Here is a 17,052-nt window from a genome sequence, read left to right as displayed (position 1 = left end):
CGGCATTCAAAAGCGGGGTTCCATCAGTCGAGATGCTTTGCGGGCTACAAGGGCAAGAGGCTAAGACGCATTTGGTTGCAATCTTATCACGTTAGCTGCTGACACGGGAACTGAACGGGGGAAGTAATGGATTGTTGGTTTACTCTTATCAGCTACAATCCAGCGGAACATTGGACCTGAACAGCCCTCAGGCGATCTGGTTGGAGAAGCTTATTTGACGCTTCGAGACCCATGCCGCTCAAGGCGATAATTGCCCCTTTACGGTAGATCTGGTGTAAAAGATCTGGAGATTATTGGAGAGCTTTTAAGGCACAACGCAAGATTTGTTGATAGCTACGAATAGTATAGTACAGTCATATCATATCTTATCAAGTGTTGGACCCCAGTCTTGCTTCCTCCGACGCACGAGAAGTCGCAAGAGGGCCTCCTTGAATGACTACTCGGACCTAACCGGTACAAAAATGGCTGCTCTTCCCAGAATCTGGCCAGCTCAAACGAATTTATTAAAGCCCGGGATCTTACGATTGAACAATCTTGGATACCAATTCGGTTGCTGCCACCGTCTCTTCGTCTCGGAAGTGCTTGCCCACAAGCTGCAATGCAATGGGAGCATCCGCAAACGTTTCCGGCACGTCTAGAAAAGTGTCAGGATGGGATCGAGGAATGAAAGGGGAAATCTGACTGACACTTTTTGCATTCTCTGGCGTCTTCTTTAGAACGAGGCTTGTAGTCTTCAATGACGTCAATTGCTGGATCGACTTTAAGGCCAGTAGGGAATGCCACGCAAGGCTGGTCGAGGATGTTCCAAATGGCCGTATACAGCCAATATTGTCCAGAACCCAACGTCGCAGCGGCCCCGACATATGCAGGGCAGAGGATGACGTCGACGCCTCTTTCCTTCATGACGCGATGATACCTGGAGATTTCGGTTAGCAACGCGAGGGAGTAGTTGGTTCACATGTACGTACTCTTCCCGATAAGCATCTCTCCGGACGTTCAATGCCCAGTTCTCGGGTAATGAGAGGGGCTCTGGCCGGGAGCTGCTGAAAGCCCATTCTGTCAAAGCTGCGACCGGCTCCCCACCTTGTGCCAATATATCTTTCTGTGTGCGCGCGGCATCTGGGAAATAGAGAGACAGGATAATGTCGGATCCTTCTTGATGCTTATACGGCTCGAAGTCGACCACCTCAACACCAGCTTCTTTGAGCTTGGTAACAGCATGGTGCAAGGCGCGTTTAACGGGAGGATGTGGACGCACCAGACTGGTGAGAATGTTAGTTGCATCCTGGCATGTATTACCGGCTTTTTCTGGTGACACTCACCCGTCATCCCATATGACCCCAACAGTAATTTGGTCAGGACGGAAGGGTTCAACCTTTTTCCAAGGCAGAGGCACTAAAGATGTCTCGACCTCCCAAGGCTCTTGATCAAGAACTGCCCTTTGGAAGAGGTTCAGATCCTCGGTGGTATTGGCCAGCGGTCCGATGACGCAGCGAACACTCTCTTGCCCAGATCCGGCCAAACACACTCCATTGTATGGGTTTCGCAATGCCGTCGGTCGAAGGCCGTATGCGCCGCAGAATGCTGCCGGGACTCTGATTGAGCCGCCAATATCGGTGCCGATGCCGAGTGCGGCGCAGCGAAGGCCGAGAGAGGCTCCTTCACCACCGCTGGAGCCGCCGCAGGTGAGTGCACGATTGTGAGGGTTGACAGTAGTGCCATAGATAGGGTTACTGCAGTCGATGTGCTGACGAGTTAGCTTAAGCATCAACAAAGCAATAGTGGGCTTACCATGACACTTTGAGGCTCGTTTGTTCGCACGTGAAAGACTGCGCCAGCTTTCTTGAGCAGCTGAACAAGGAGTGCATCTTCTTCTGCTATGTTGTCAATCCATGCAACATATGCCGAGTGAACAATGCGGCCCTTGAACCCGATGTGTTCTTTGGCAGAGATGGGAAGGCCGTGCAAAGGCCCCTTGAGTTTTCCGGTTCTCTTGAAGTAGGCATCGAGTTCAGTCGCAGCACCCAGAGCTTCCTCAGCCATGAACTCGGTTGCGAAGTTGGTCAACTGGTGCGCAATGTGTGCTCTCTTAAGAAAGGCGGTGGTGGTCTCAACAGCCGTAAGCGAGCCGGAAGCCATTTGCTGAACCAGATCTGTAGCGCTGGTTGCTGTGATCTTCAGCTCTCGTGCCGTGAGCAAGCTGCATGTTTCTATGAAGGTAGAAACGTTCAGCTGACTGGCGGGTGCTAGCTCCTTGGGTGACAGGAGCCAGGCCGGGTTCATCGAGTCTCTGAGAATTTTGCGACACTTCTCTGCCTGGGTCTCCCAGGAGACTGCGGTTAAAGAACCCATTGATGGAGGATCCCAAAGAAAATTCTGATTTGAGTTGAAGAGGTAGAAGGTGGGTGTCTAGGCAGATTCGCGTTGCGCTTGTGGGAGATAACGAACTGGAGATGCCATCTTTATACCGCTATCTCGGTGTCCTGATATCCCCGGGGGATCGAATCTTATCTGGCGGACCGAGGGCGGACCGCCAAGGGTAGCTGTTGACTCTCAATATCGTGCTGCGTGCCAATTCGCTGCCGTATCCGAGAGCTGGAATCGATATAGAGCATCGCCATGAAGCCCTGGAGGATCACCCCCGCTAAGCACCGATTGCAGATAACGCCACCTGTTTCCCTAGTTTGGACTGCCTCGCAATTCAAGGCCATTGGTCAGGACCTCGCAATTCTTACGGATTGGTCATGATAGCCGCGTCAGGGTCATACCCCGGATTTCCCTATCTGCCTCCGAGTTTAGCCCCTGTCCGAGCTAAATCTCGCAAACGCGATCCATTGGCTGTTCCCCCGCAAAATGACCCTCCACCAAGCTGCCGGTAATCTCCAACCCAGACTTTGGTCCAAGATAACGAGTGTGACAGCAGAGCATGATGAGGCGTCTGGAAGGAATAGTCTCCTGATAGTGCCATGCTCGGCAAAGTCCTCCTGTCGCGTAGCAGCGATACGCCGTCATCTAGTGGAAAAGTCTAACTACCATGAATCTCGGTCCGCCTGGCACCATCGAATCATTATATATACTCGTTGAGTTCGGATGGAAATCTCAAGACCTCACCTGTGCCTCCATCTGCGGAACAGTACAGCTACAGCCAACCTCCATTGTTTCTTGGAGTATCCTGACGTATCTCTTCCTCTGTGTTACATCCTATATTGGATCATCGTCATGGCTTCACCAGTCGCTTCGGCAACTCCCTCGCCGGACTTCATACCCGGCACTATCCACCTTGTTGATCTTGATGGTACCATGCACTCCCGTCATGCTGAGGGTGCGACTCGCGACGTTGTCCTTGTTCCAGCACCTTCAGATGATCCAGACGATCCATTGAACTGGAGCCACCGAAGGAAGACCCTCCTTCTAAGCTGTATCTGCGTGTAAGTTGCACCGTAATTGCCCTCTTTCTAAGTGGAACCAATGCTAATTCCGTAGGTACTGTCTTGCGGTTGGTATCGCGTCAGCTGCCATCTACTCGGTCCTTGTTCCCATCTCCGCTGCTACCAACCTCACTGTCGGCGACTTGAATACCGGAACTGGCTACATGTTCTTGGCACTCGGCTGGGGATGTCTGATCTGGCAGCCGCTGGCTCAGAAGATTGGCAAGCGGCCAGTATATCTTTTGTCACTGCTGGGCACTCTGGTAAGTTAACTAGTCTGGCTTTCTAGACTTGAACGTCAGCTAAGGTGTTGATAGGGAATGATGCTATGGGCCCCTCATGCCAAAACTAATGGCCAATGGATCGCCAACAAGGTCATCCAAGGGATGTTTGGCGCGCCCATTGAGTCTCTGTGCGAAATCTCTGTTGCCGACGTCGTAAGTGATGAGAACTTGAAGAGCCAGTCCACTTATACTGTCTAATACGTCACATAGTACTTTACTCACGAGCGTGGAACCTACATGGGACTCTATGCTCTGTTCCTTGTCGGGTCTAATTTCTTAGCACCTCTCATGTCGGGATTCATCAATGACGGACAAGGCTGGCAATGGGTTTTGGTATGTTCAACTACTTATTCGATGCTTTAATCTAACATCGAGGACAGCACTGGTGTTCCATCTTCAACGGCATCGCATTCGTCATCATCTTTTTCTGCATGGAAGAAACCAACTACCATCGTTCTGCTACTACGCCGATGGCCGACTCAGACCAGGACCGCCCTCAGAAGAACAATTTGACCGACAACTGCTCCGATGAAGAGAAGGCCACCAGAGTACAGAGTACTGCCAACACTGACGTTGATCATGGTACCGTTATATCTTCTACCAAGAAGACATACCTTGAGAAACTCAAGATCATCCGTCGAGAAGACCTTCGGAGTAAGGTTCCATTGACTAACATGGTCATGCGAACATTTGTGTACTTCTCATTCCCTGTTGTTGTGTTCTCTGGATTTATGTATGGAGCAGTCGTGTGCTACTTCAATGTGCTGAATGCCACAGCGTCGCTCATCCTTTCCGGAGATCCTTACAACTTCTCTTCGAGCATTGTCGGGCTTTCATATGTGTCAACCCTCATTGGAGTGTGCTTGGGGTGGGTAGATCCGCTCATTCTTCTGAATCTTTGCTGACGAAGACTTGCAGGACATATTACTGTGGACCATTGGGCGACAAGTTTGTCCTTTGGAAGGCCCGCCGAAACAATGGCATTATGGAACCTGAGCACCGTCTCTGGCTATATACTGCCCTGGTAGTCATGGTACCCGGCGGTATGATTCTCTGGGGCGTTGGTGCCGCCCATCAGATTCACTGGGTTGGGATGATGTTTGCCATGGGTGCGCTCGGAGCAGCTATTACAATTGGCTGTCAACTGCCCATCAGCTACTGTATTGATTGCTACAGAGATCTTGGATCCGATGCCATTGTCACTGTGATTCTGATCAGAAACACTATGAGCTTTGCCATCGGTTACGGGTACGTTGTTCTGTCTCAACTTGACGAGCCGTTGCTGATCCAGCCCATTAGAGTCACGCCTTGGGTTACGAACATGGGCTATCAGAATGCTTTCCTTGTTGCAGCCTTCACTGCTTTAGCTCAGCTGTCTTTGTTTCTCGTATTCATCAAATGGGGCCGCCATTTTCGCAGGGCCGGTGTCGCTCGTTATTGGAAGTATGTCCAGCAGGTCAAAGACGATGGCTTGCTGCATTAGGAGAATGTGAAACAAGCTATATTTACTTAGCAGGCATCGCATGGGGGCTTAGCAGTTATGAACATGCCCAGCCATTGAGCAGAAAGTGTTCAGGTGCGCTGATTAGATAGATTCCAAGCCCCCAATGCACTTTGTGCACTTCAATCACCAGCACAGCCAATACAATTTTCGCCACAGTCTCGCCAAGTAGTGGGCTTGCATATACAGCTGTGCACTTTCTCCTTCATGACCCAGAGCCTGATTTCACTCTTTTCTACTTAAGGTCCTCGTCTCCTCCGATTTGAGTAGATATTGTGGACCTGTCTCACCCCTCACTACCGAGAAACGTCAAATCTTTGCCCTCACCATTAGAGGCAGGCAACTCGAGCACCAAAATGAATCAGCAAAGCCCTCCTCACCATAAACATCCCCAGTTTCTCAGCGGTTCCCCCGGTGATCCGGGGATACGACGCCGCCCTCATCATCATCATGTTCTGTCGGCTATGGAGTTGAGAGACCTAGGTGTCGGTTTTAATAGTGGTGCGCATCTGAGCAGCGGAGAAGATATCCACGACTAAGCCGCATGGCCATCGCGATACTCTCCATCTCACTAGAGTCATCTGAGCCAGAGAGAGCCTTCTCTGGGCCCGCAGGACATGCTCATGGGATAGGCTGCGAACTAAATATGCAAACATTGAGAGGGTAGAGTGTATAGGCAGCTGGCTGCGCGAAGGTCAGTTATATCATACCTATATCCCACGGTGGATTTAGGTTACTAATAACAGTTTCTAAATTAAAAGATAGTCTTACTGATTTATATTATAATCTAAAAGACAGAAGGGATACTAATTAATATAAAATCAAGCTACTAAGTTAATTATTTAATTTTATTATCTTATTAGCTTATTATTATATTTTATTATATATTACTACTAGTAGGTAATAAAACAATACGTGACGGGGGTTATATCAGGCCCTAATACTTTATCTCCTAAGTTACTATAATGCTATTAATCACAAGGACTTCCATAGCTGAACAAGTCTTCTTATATATATAAACTACAAATAGTATAACCTGCAAGCCGGATATAATAGATGCCTCAATCAGTAGGGCTGTGTATTTCTAATAATGTGAGATAACACGTATATTAAAAGGCGGTATATTAATGGCATTCTAGTTAATACTATTAGGAGTTTTTAGTATTCCTAGATTCTCCTCTTTATTCTCTTTATCCGAGTCGTCTTTAGCGCCGTTTTCGATGTCATCCTGGCCATCAGTGTCACTTTACAATGTCTCACCAAGTATTGTATAACTAGGGAGATCTTGCTCGGCGCTCTCTTGACTCCGGGATGATAGGGGGTCGACCACCTGATCTAACACAACTATCGGGCTGAAGGGATAGAGACCACACTTTACCCAATCAGAGAGGCTTGTAGGCTTCTTAAAAGTATGGTTCCTTATCTCTTAGACTCTCTAACCTCCTCATCTCGTGGCTGGGTGGCCTCGGGGAAGCGCCGAGACTGTTGTTAGGCGCGTTAGCTGTCTAGACCTTCCAGCGTTCGGCGGATCTCTTCAAGCGGAACCTTGACCGGTTCTGCTCGTCGCATGGTATAAGTGGGGACAGCGGGAACTAGCGTTTCTAAAGGGAATAACAGTAGCGAAACGAAAAACCACCTTCCTTAACCAATATAGGGGTTAAAGGAAAGAATTAACATGTTTATTATCGAAGGGGCCGGCCACGAGAGAGTAATAAAGGCATAGGGGAAGAGTTAAGTTAATATATAGTTATAGCTCGGGTTAGCAAAGTAAATATATTTTAGAGCTAGTAATTTATAAGATATTAAATAATTAGCTCTATAGGGGTTATTAATAATATTAATTAATTAATAAGAATATAAAAATTATAAAAAAAATAAGAGAAATTAAATAATTATAAATTTAAGTAAAGGTATTTAAGCTTATATTATTAAGATTAGAATCCTTAATATAATAAGCTAGATATAAAACTAGATATATAACTTTAAGCTAGAAGCCGCGTTTTATATTCCGTTGCCCGATGGGGGTGATATGCGAGACAAATTATAGCTAGGAACTCTTTCAAGGTCGAGACCTCTCCACCTGTGGCATGGAGACACTCACCAGGAACATATCCAGATCGGTGACACCGGCCTGAAGAATGGCATACCAGGGCGCGGCGTTCGGCCTGGCATCTTACGAAAGGAGGGCGCGGAAGAAAGAACCTTTTCGTTCCTCAAAGGCATTCAGCATCGGCGTAACCCCATCGTTAGCCGGAAGGTAGCCTAAGACGATAGTTTCTCTTGGTGGAAACCTAATTCACTGTGCCGCGCGTCCCGTGATTCTAGGAAAGTCTCGTAAATCCGGAATAACAGATCAATCTTAAAAAGCCAGCAAGTCGTACTCTCTGATACCTGCTTTCTCTTTCTTCCCACAACCTTCCAACATTAGACATTAACGTGCTTTATCTTTCCCACAGTTCCCCCTGATTATGCCTGGTTTAATGACAACCGCCGTGCCTGTGGCCGTGTACGGCCGCGAGCCCAGTATTCACATCGCTGTCAACAGAGGCCTGCTCCCGGATTATGATGGTTCGTCAGCCATGCCCATTTCTTGACTGTCTGACTCAATAAGGCCTACAGTCGTTAACTCCTGCACCGACCTGTCTTCTGCCAAGGCCGAGCTTCCGGGTCTTTGCGCCGGTGACGTTGGCATCGCCCCGTCCTCGGGAATCGGGAGTAACGGGAACCTCGCTGCATCTGAGAGGAAGATTCCCAGGTTCGTGTTGATCGGCTCCGGCATTCCGGATCCCGACGTTGAGCAGGTGACGCCGGCCATCATGGAGGCTGCTCCGGCTGTGCGCATCATCAGGGTTTCTAAGGAGGACATGCGCTTGGCAGGCGCGGTTGGGCCCGACGTGGAGAAAATAGTGAAAGTTTTCAGGGAGAAGCTCGATAAAGAGCGCTGAGATTGCTGTTGTTGTTCTGTCTGGTGTTTTTCATCATGAAGACATGGACGGGTTAGCCTAGCGGTAGTTGATCCTGTTGCCGTCGTCGGTCGAGTATTAAGCAGCTGTCTGTTTTTAAACATCTTGAAAAGACTCCTTCTGAGGGTGGTGACCAAGTTTTGCAACTCTTGTTTCTGGTCTACTTGCTTCCTACAGCCAGAGTCCCTGGCTGTGTTGTTCTCGGTTGTTCATTTCCAGCTCAGTATTCGGGCACGGCCAGACCGACCACCGTGGAGCCAGTTCGGGGCTCACTACTAATTGCGGCAGCACCAGAATTCAATCAGCGATCCGGCTGGCCAGCCAACCCATTACTTCCACTCAGTGACCAATCGACAAATGTCGGTGATGGCGGAGATCCATGATTTGACACAGCCGTTATACGGCATCCCAGCTAACCTGATGAGGCTAGCCATCCGGACTGGCATGATTCCACAACCAACAGTCGTCTCATGTAACTTGGCCTTGTTTTCTGACTGCTGCGGCTAGGCGACAGCCGGGAACACGGGTCCTGAATCCCAGCCAATGGGTCCGACGATTTGTCAGTGTCGGTCCTGCACTGACTACTCCGCCTTGTGCTTCGTATGGCAGAGCGAGCCGGGCCGAAGGCAAGTCGGGAGCCCTCTACCGCTCTGGAGGTCAGCTCCGTCAAAAGCTACTTTACACAGCTGGCGCATATCCCTTCTTCCGAACCGTATACGTTGAAAGCTTTAGTTGGAGGATAGGCTGTCTCTCTCGATCCTCAGTGCGTTTTGAGATATACGCTACATGATCTCAGCTGTCGCTTGCCCAATGAATGGCCCATGAACCCAGACTGTAATCGGGACGAATCTTGGACCAGCAAAAAACCGCATTCCATAGCTTTGAAACTTAACATATGCATATGACGGGCTGCCAATATAAATGCTGCTAACAATGGGTAGAAAACCTGCGGTGGCCCTGGTAGTAGGGTCGATATGGGGAGCCTAACTGTGAAGCTCAAGTCCTCAACGTGCCAGCAAATCACGCTAGGCATCGGACTTAAAAAAGTAAGAGCCGGCTTACAAAGCGTAGCTAATTCTCCAAACATTGAATGAATTCCAGAAACCAGCCGTATTGACCGCTGTTTCGTACTACGTCGTCTCTGCGACCGACCCTGTCTTCCGTGCCCATGTCGTGATGTTGTGAATGGGGCAGTAAGGGTTGTCAACGCCACTTGAGAATGATACGTCCGGTACTTTCATGAGTTAGGCCAAGCGGTACTTGGAGATGCCTAAAAGTTATCCATGTCGCGGAGCTGGACTAACTTTATAAATATGGTGCACATGATCTTGTCGTTCCTTGAATTTCAACTTCTCAAAATCTCCTGGCAACCATCACCGTTGCATAATACGAATGGCATCACCAAAAGTCGTCGTTCTCGTCACTGGCGCCAACCAGGGCATCGGCTACTGCATCGCCCAGCAGCTCGCGAGCTCGGGCAAATACAATGTCCTCGTCGGAGCACGCTCCTCCTCCAAAGCCGAGGCCGCGGTCCAGGCGCTGCAGGCAGAGGGAATTAACAAAACGACCTTAACGCCAGTTGCAATTGATGTGACCGATGACAGATCCATCGCAGCGGCCGTCCAGACTGTGTCGGACCAGGCTGGGCATCTGGACATCCTAATCAACAACGCGGGACTTGGAACGTCAACCGCGGCCACCATTCGAGAGCAATACCGCGAGATCTTCGAGGCCAACGTCTTCGGCGTAGCTGCGGTGATAGATGCGTTTTTACCACTGATAAGGGCATCGTCTTTTTCAGATCGCCGCGTCGTGAACGTCACGTCAGCCGTCGGGCTGACCACCATGGCAAGTGAGGAGGGCTTCGAGTACAACGCCAAATCTTATTACGTTCCTGATTACCGCAGCAGCAAGGCCGCAGTCAACATGATAACGGTGGCTCAGTCTGTCAAGTTAGCCGAGTACGACATCGCCGTGGTCGCGGCTGCCCCTGGCATGTGCCGCACTCGGTTCACCGGTGGTTACGGCATGAAGGATGCGAGCGAGGGTGCCAGGGCTATTGTGCGGGCCGCTACGGAGGGAGATCCCAAGAAACTCACTGGCACGTTCGTTGCTGATGAGCCCCATACGGGCTGGTAAAGCAATCATGGAAGCGATGGAGGGAGTGGCGTTAGAAAGTGCCCACAACCTGTAATGGATACTCTTTGGAAGTCTCTGTAGATGATGCTTGGAAATGGGAAAGCTTGAGGGGCGCTCCTTCTTACAATACTGGACTAGCCGAGCAGCTAGAAAGATTGGCGCCGCGTAAGTAATCGCTCATTGTTACCCTGCCGAGCGACACATACCTTGGGAGAAGGGAGCCGCGGGGGCTGGTAGCGGAATGGCAGCAACGTAGGTAGAAAAGCTAACCGTCTTCTAGAGGAAAAGGGGCACCATTTAACTCCGAGCGAGCCAGAGTTATATCACCATGTTAGGGAAGATTTTTCAACTACCCGTTGTCTCATGCGGGTCCTTCGTGCAGATACGAGGAGGGTTTTAGTTCGTTTAATAATATTCTACTTACTTAAGGGGGGCTAGAGACCGGCCCGGTCCCCTATGTTTAGTTTTAGTTATACTTAGAAGACTAAGCACGGGGGGTATATTAACTTAGGAAATAACGTACTTGATAAGCGAGTGAGCCAGACAAGCGAGTGAGCCAAAAATCCCTCAACCTACATCATCTCTATTTGATCAATTGATTCTCAACCACCCAGCATGTCACAGTCTAATTATGAAGCTAGAATGCTCCTTGCCCTTCAGGCCCTTCAAAATAACCCAAACCTACGTATACGACGCGCTGCAGAGATCTATACAGTCAACCGTTGTACTTTAGGTCGCCGGCAAAAGGGCATCCAGTCTCGACGCGATACTACCCCGAATTCACGCAGGCTCTCTGATCTAGAAGAAGAGATCCTTATTCACTTTATTCTAGACCTAGATTCGCGAGGATTTCCCCCACGGCTACGTGGTGTGAAAGATATGGCTGATCAATTGCTTGCCGACCGCGACGCGCCACCAGTTGGCACGCGTTGGGCTCATAACTTCGTCAAGCGGCACCCAGACCTTAAGACGCGTTTCTTTCGTAAATACGACTACCAGAGAGCCAAGTGCGAAGATCCAACCATTATCCGCGATTGGTTTCGGCTTGTGGCGAACATAATCGCGAAGTACGGCATCCGATCAGATGATATCTATAACTTTGACGAGACTGGCTTCCTTATGGGTATGATTGCAAGCGGAATGGTTGTCACAGGTGCAGAAAGGCGTTCAAAGCCGAAATCAGTGCAGCCTGGAAACCGGGAATGGATTACAGTCATTCAAGCGATCAATGCGGAAGGCTGGGCGATCCAGCCGTTTATCATCGGTGCGGGCCAATATCACCTCGCCAATTGGTACCGAGAAAGCAACCTCCCGGGCGATTGGGCTATTGCGACGACCCAAAATGGCTGGACCGATAATGAGACTAGTCTCGAGTGGCTCAAGCACTTTGACCGATGCACAACCAATCGATCAATTGGTTCTTATCGTCTCTTGATCCTTGATGGCCACGAAAGTCACCACTCCATCGAATTTGAGAGATATTGTGAGGAAAAGAAGATCATCCGGCTTTGTATGCCACCTCATTCGTCTCATCTTCTCCAGCCCCTTGACGTCGGGTGCTTTAGTGTGCTAAAGAAGGCTTATGGTCGAGAAATAGAGCGTTTGATCAGATGCTCTATTACCCACGTTTCAAAGACGGAGTTCTTTCCGGCCTTCCACGCCGCACACGAGGCTACTATGACGGAAACAAATATCAGGGGTGCATTCAAAGGAGCCGGCCTTATCCCTCTGGACCCGGAAAATGTGATCTCGAAGCTTGATGTGCAGCTACGGACGCCAACGCCGGTTGAGGAGACAGCTCAACCGTCGACCCCTTGGGCTTCAAAGACCCCAAAGACCGTGCTTGAGGCTGGATCTCAGTCTGAATACCTCGAAAGACGAATCAGAAGGCACCAGAGTAGCTCCCCAGAGTCAATTTTAGAGGCTCTTCAGAGTCTTGCGAAGGGGACAAAGGCTGTTATGCATCGGGTTGCCTTATTGACTGCTGAGAATAAAGACCTTCGAGAGGCGAATGAGATATTAAGCCGGCGCCGGAGGGCAAAAAGGACTAGACTACAGAAAAGAGGAGTAATAACGGTAGAGGAAGGAAGGCAAGCAATTGATCAAATGGATGTGGATGCGCAGGTAGTGGCCGAATCGTCGAGGAGTGGTGGTCGAGGAAGGTCGGTTGGACCGGGTGTTCGGCGCTGTGGTGTCTGCGGCAAGCCCGGGCATAATGCAAGGACCTGTCAGGTAGTGATTGAGACATCTGGGGAAGAGTATAGTGAGTAGTTTTAATTGATTAGATGGTTTGTGGTGTTTTTATTGCGATTTCTAGTAGAAATGTTAGGATTTCTGGCTCACTCGCTTGTCTGGCTCACTCGCTTATCAAGTACGTTAGCTAAATAATTAAGGAAATTTTTTTTAATTTTAAAAATATATAGAGAAAGAAGTTATTTTTAATTATATAAAATATCTTATAAAATATATTATTTTATACAACTTAAGACTTTACCCTTTATTATAGCTTAAATTATCTATTATTATATATTAAAACACTCCTTAGATTTTCCCTTTATAACTAACCTATTATAAAAGATCTTATTTCTTTAAAGACGAGGCCTTTACTTAGACCTTATTTCTCTAGGTATAAGGCCCCTTATATATATAATAGACCGTATTAAACACCAGAGCCCTGCTAGAAAAGCTATCAAGTCCACCTGATGTGTTTATTTTGCTCTAGTCTTTGCCTCTCTCAAGGTCCAAAGATGGCCTACAAATTCTAATTGTATCGACCTGGGGTTAGAGGGGACTCTCGGGTGAATCGTTTCAATTGTTGTTGGTCTTGAGATACAAATTCGCAAGATCTTACTAGTTTACCAGGCCATTTTCCGTGTCGCAGAAACGATCAATACTATCCAGAACCAAATCCTCTTGGACAGCGCCATGCCGGAAGCAGCGAGACGAGCGGTCGTGACCGAATGGGTCTGACTCGTCCTGGAGCCGTTGTTCAGAGTTGGCCGAAGAACGAGGCGAGCTTCTCGATGGCCTGTCCCACATATTCAGGCTTGTCGTAGAGCGCGATGTGCGTCGCGCCTTCAACGATGAACAATTCCTTCGGTCCCTTAGACAGAGCATAGGCTTCGTCGCTGTAGATCTTCGTATCCGCCTCGCTGCCAGCAATCAGAAGCAGGCGTTGTGTCAAAAGGGTCGGAATCAGGGGAAAGGTCGAAAAGGCCAGCATCTTGTCCATACTGGTCATCAGGAAGCGACCCTTGGAATTGGGGTGCTGGCCGCGCGGCGCCCTGTAATAGTCATAGCCCTCTCGAAGCATGGTGGGCGTCTTGTCGTCGATGTCCTCCAGCCTTTCGGGAACGAAAGGAATGTAGATCGGGGCCGCGCCATTTGCCTCCGCCGTTCTCTGCGCCGCAGCTGCCTCGAGCGACTTGATCTGCTCGGCAGGAGGGATAGGGTTTCCAAAGAACCCTCTGGCCGCTTCGCCCATCGGTGTCGCGCTGACGCCGGCGACGGCCTTGAACCGGCGTTCGGTCTGGGCCACGGCGAGTGCATACCCGCCACCGGCACACACACCGAAGACACCCATGCGTTCGGTATCAACGAAGGACTGGGTGGTCAGAAAATCCGCCGCGCAACGGGCGTCTTCCACCCTCGTCGTCGGATCCTCCAGGAGACGTGGCTCTCCTCCGCTCGCGCCTTGATAGGAGGAGTCATAGACGAGGACCACAAAACCATGCGTGGCGAGCTGCTGCGCATAAAGGCCGATGGTCTGCTCTTTGACGCCGCCCGCGGGATGAACACCCACGAGTGCAGGGTATTTCCGATCTTCCTGGAAGTCATCCGGGAGATGAAGAAGCGCGGCGATTCGCACACCTCGGTTCTGAAAGGTGACGTTGTTGGCCATAATATCAGGACTTCCGATGCGCATCAAAATGAACCAAGTCAGAGCGTGTGAGCTTTGGGTGAAGATTGCAGATGGAGATTGGTGGGGAGCGACTGTGGACGTAGGAAGCGGTGGGTTTAAATAAAATTTACGGCCGGCCTCTCGAAGGAAGGAGAAGGAGGGAAGGAAACGACACAAACAGGTGGGCGGCCGGTTTGCCTGAAAATTCAGTAGGCACGTATCTTCGCCCTTTCAGCCCCTGCAATATGACGCCGACGGTTGGAACATAGCCCTGGTATACTGGGACTATTAGGTTATAAAGATTTTTTATAGCTCTATAATTATGTAAAAGGACCTATAAACTATTATATTAGGAATATTATAAATATTATTACATGTATTTTCGTTGTACATATATATATATAAAATACGGTTAAATATCCTATATACTATTACTAAACGCTGTCGTAAGATAGACTTAGCATAACCCTTAATAGGCAATAATGCAGTGTGCTAACCAATCTGGCCGTTACTATTGTATGTCCGGGTCCTTTATGTTTGAGAGGCATTTAAAATAGTAGGGGCCTTGTATCGAAAAAGGAAACCGATCCGGTGACAGGAAAGCTTAGACTAGATTGGGTTTCTGGTGGCATCAACTATCCCCAGCGGGGTTAGCACGCTAAGTCCGCCAGTCTTCACTCAATCTCGTTATGTCCGGATGGCGCGCGAGTCATCAGGCTGGAAATGATAATCTAGACTTCGCGGCGGCTCCCCGACGTTACTTCGTCGAGTTTTTCAGAGCATTTAAGTTTGCGCCTCGTCTGTGAATGGGCCAAAGTCGGTGGGGCTGGGATGGTAGTTTAGAGGGACTCTGTGTGGAGTCAGGAGCCATATGTATCATGCGTCTCTCCAATCCTACAAGGACATCGTTTGTGACATCACCAAGTTTCACCTCGCTCCCCATAGTCTCAGCCAGAGTCGCCCGCTACTGATTGTTTTCTTTGAATTTCTTTGACCTCACCACTTTCAACCATGAAAAACCAATACGCCAAGGATCAGCCCAGCGGGTTCGTCAACTAAATCCGGAAGGTAGCCGTTGTTGGTGTCGGTGCCCCTATTTCCCGGCGAGCAGTACGTGCACAGCCGGCTGTGCAAATAAGACCACGTGATCGGCGCACAGCCGGCTGTGCAAATAAGATCTGATATGTAAGAAGCAACGTGGCCTTATTGCAAGACCATCACACACCGCCAATTGAAGCCTCCAAATGACTGATTGATATATTCTCTGGTCCCAATTCGACTTCTCGTGCCTTTATTACTATACAATGGACCCAATTGAAGCTTCTCGGCTCTGGCCTGACGATGTGCTCCCCCCGGAAAATGAGTATACCTCGCGGGAGCAACTGGTCACCGCCATCAACGCCTGGGCAGCACTACGAGGCTATGCATTCGGCGTAAAGAGCTCCTGGAAGACTCCTAGTGGGAGGATTGGAGTCATCTATAGCTGTGACCGTGGCACAGGGCGTGCCCCTTCTGATTCCTCGAAGGTACGGCAGCGGAAGTCCTCGAGTCGCCGGACAGGATGCCTCTTCTCTATCACAGCGAAGGAAAGCCTATGTGGGACTATATGGACATTGAAGCATCGTCCTGACGCCAAATTCGCCGAGCACAACCACGAGCCAAGCTCCAATGCAGTGGCACATCCCGTACATCGTCAGTTATCACGCCAAGACGAATCCACAGTCCAGCGGCTCGCCAGAGCCAATGTTGCCCCGAGGGAGATTAGATCCTATCTAAGCGTGGCATCAGATACAGCTGCCACACAGCAGGATATCTATAACTGCATTGCACGGGGCAAGCGAGACCTCGCTAGAGGACAAAGCAATATACATGCTCTCGCTGAACAGCTGGAAAGCGAGGGCTTCTGGAGCAAGATTCGCCTTGACGATGACGGCCGAGTTACGGCAGTCTTCTTTGCGCACCCAAAGTCACTGGGGTACCTCAAATCATATCCTGAAGTGCTTATCTTGGACTGTACGTACAAGACCAATAAGTATAAGATGCCCCTACTTGACATTGTTGGCGTTGATGCCTGTCAACGGTCCTTCTGCATTGCCTTTGTCTTCCTCAGCGGCGAGGAAGAAGATGACTTCATCTGGGCTCTTACTCATCTGCGGTATCTGTATGATCTTCACGGTATATCCCTTCCAACCGTGATACTCACAGATCGCTGTCTGGCATGTATGAATGCTCTTTCCTCGCCATCTTGCTTCCCGCTGTCACCCTCGCTGCTATGCCTATGGCATATCAATAAGGCCGTCTTGACTTATTGTATGCCTGCCTTTACTCGAGATAAAGATAAGCCCGAGGGTGATAAAGAGTGGAAGGAGTTTTATGACTCATGGCATAATATCGTCGCCTCAACGAGTGAGGATATCTTTAACGAGAGGCTAGAGAAGTTCAAGAAGAAATACCTTCCTGAGTATCTCAGAGAGGTGGGCTATATCCAGCAGACCTGGCTGGACCTCTATAAGGAGAGGTTTATCAAGGCCTGGGTTCATCAACACCTCCACTTCGACCAATCTGTCACATCCCGGGCTGAGGGTATCCATCAACTCGTTAAGGGCCACCTGAAGAACTCTCGAGCTGATCTATTCGAGGCCTGGAGGATCATCAAGCTCGTCATAGTCAACCAGGTTGCCGAGCTCGAGGCATGCCAGGCCATACAGCAGACCAACATACCCGTTGCTTTATCCAAGGCATTATATGGCAATATTCGTGGGTGGATCTCACGTGAAGCCCTATGGAAGGTTGAATATCAGCGGCAACGACTACTGAAGGAGCTTCCTGTATGCAC

General features: G+C 49.5%; 5 protein-coding genes across 5 annotated transcripts; 3 read left to right on the top strand and 2 right to left on the bottom strand.

Moving 5' to 3' along the window:
• Positions 1-518: 518 nt before the first annotated feature.
• On the bottom strand, positions 519-2,352 carry NECHADRAFT_42349 (uncharacterized protein; the record flags this gene model as incomplete). The annotated part of the gene is made up of 5 exons (XM_003042486.1): positions 519-634; positions 687-916; positions 969-1,262; positions 1,323-1,747; positions 1,792-2,352. The coding sequence occupies 5 exons, from the start codon at positions 2,350-2,352 to the stop codon at positions 519-521; spliced, it is 1,626 nt and encodes a 541-aa protein (XP_003042532.1).
• A 948-nt stretch (positions 2,353-3,300) lies between these two features.
• Positions 3,301-5,195, top strand: NECHADRAFT_42094 (uncharacterized protein; the record flags this gene model as incomplete). Its single annotated transcript, XM_003042576.1, has 7 exons — positions 3,301-3,428; positions 3,484-3,691; positions 3,746-3,865; positions 3,923-4,045; positions 4,093-4,580; positions 4,631-4,960; positions 5,012-5,195. 7 exons carry the CDS (start codon positions 3,301-3,303, stop codon positions 5,193-5,195), a joined length of 1,581 nt encoding a protein of 526 aa, XP_003042622.1.
• A 2,498-nt stretch (positions 5,196-7,693) lies between these two features.
• Positions 7,694-8,158, top strand: NECHADRAFT_42066 (uncharacterized protein; the record flags this gene model as incomplete). The annotated part of the gene is made up of 2 exons (XM_003042575.1): positions 7,694-7,781; positions 7,833-8,158. The coding sequence occupies 2 exons, from the start codon at positions 7,694-7,696 to the stop codon at positions 8,156-8,158; spliced, it is 414 nt and encodes a 137-aa protein (XP_003042621.1).
• Positions 8,159-9,568: 1,410 nt separating this feature from the next.
• Positions 9,569-10,315, top strand: NECHADRAFT_42034 (uncharacterized protein; the record flags this gene model as incomplete). The annotated part of the gene is made up of 1 exon (XM_003042574.1): positions 9,569-10,315. One exon carries the CDS (start codon positions 9,569-9,571, stop codon positions 10,313-10,315), a length of 747 nt encoding a protein of 248 aa, XP_003042620.1.
• Positions 10,316-13,304: 2,989 nt separating this feature from the next.
• NECHADRAFT_42052 (uncharacterized protein) lies at positions 13,305-14,216 on the bottom strand (the record flags this gene model as incomplete). Its single annotated transcript, XM_003042485.1, has 1 exon — positions 13,305-14,216. One exon carries the CDS (start codon positions 14,214-14,216, stop codon positions 13,305-13,307), a length of 912 nt encoding a protein of 303 aa, XP_003042531.1.
• Between the last annotated feature and the right edge of the window lie 2,836 nt (positions 14,217-17,052).

The sequence above is a fragment of the Fusarium vanettenii genome, assembly GCF_000151355.1.
Source record: "Fusarium vanettenii 77-13-4 chromosome 6 genomic scaffold NECHAsca_33_chr6_1_0, whole genome shotgun sequence".
In the NCBI taxonomy this organism is placed as follows: Eukaryota; Fungi; Ascomycota; class Sordariomycetes; order Hypocreales; family Nectriaceae; genus Fusarium; species Fusarium vanettenii.
The sequence above is the reverse complement of the archived record's forward strand: the minus strand, read 5'-3'. Positions and strand labels throughout refer to the sequence as shown.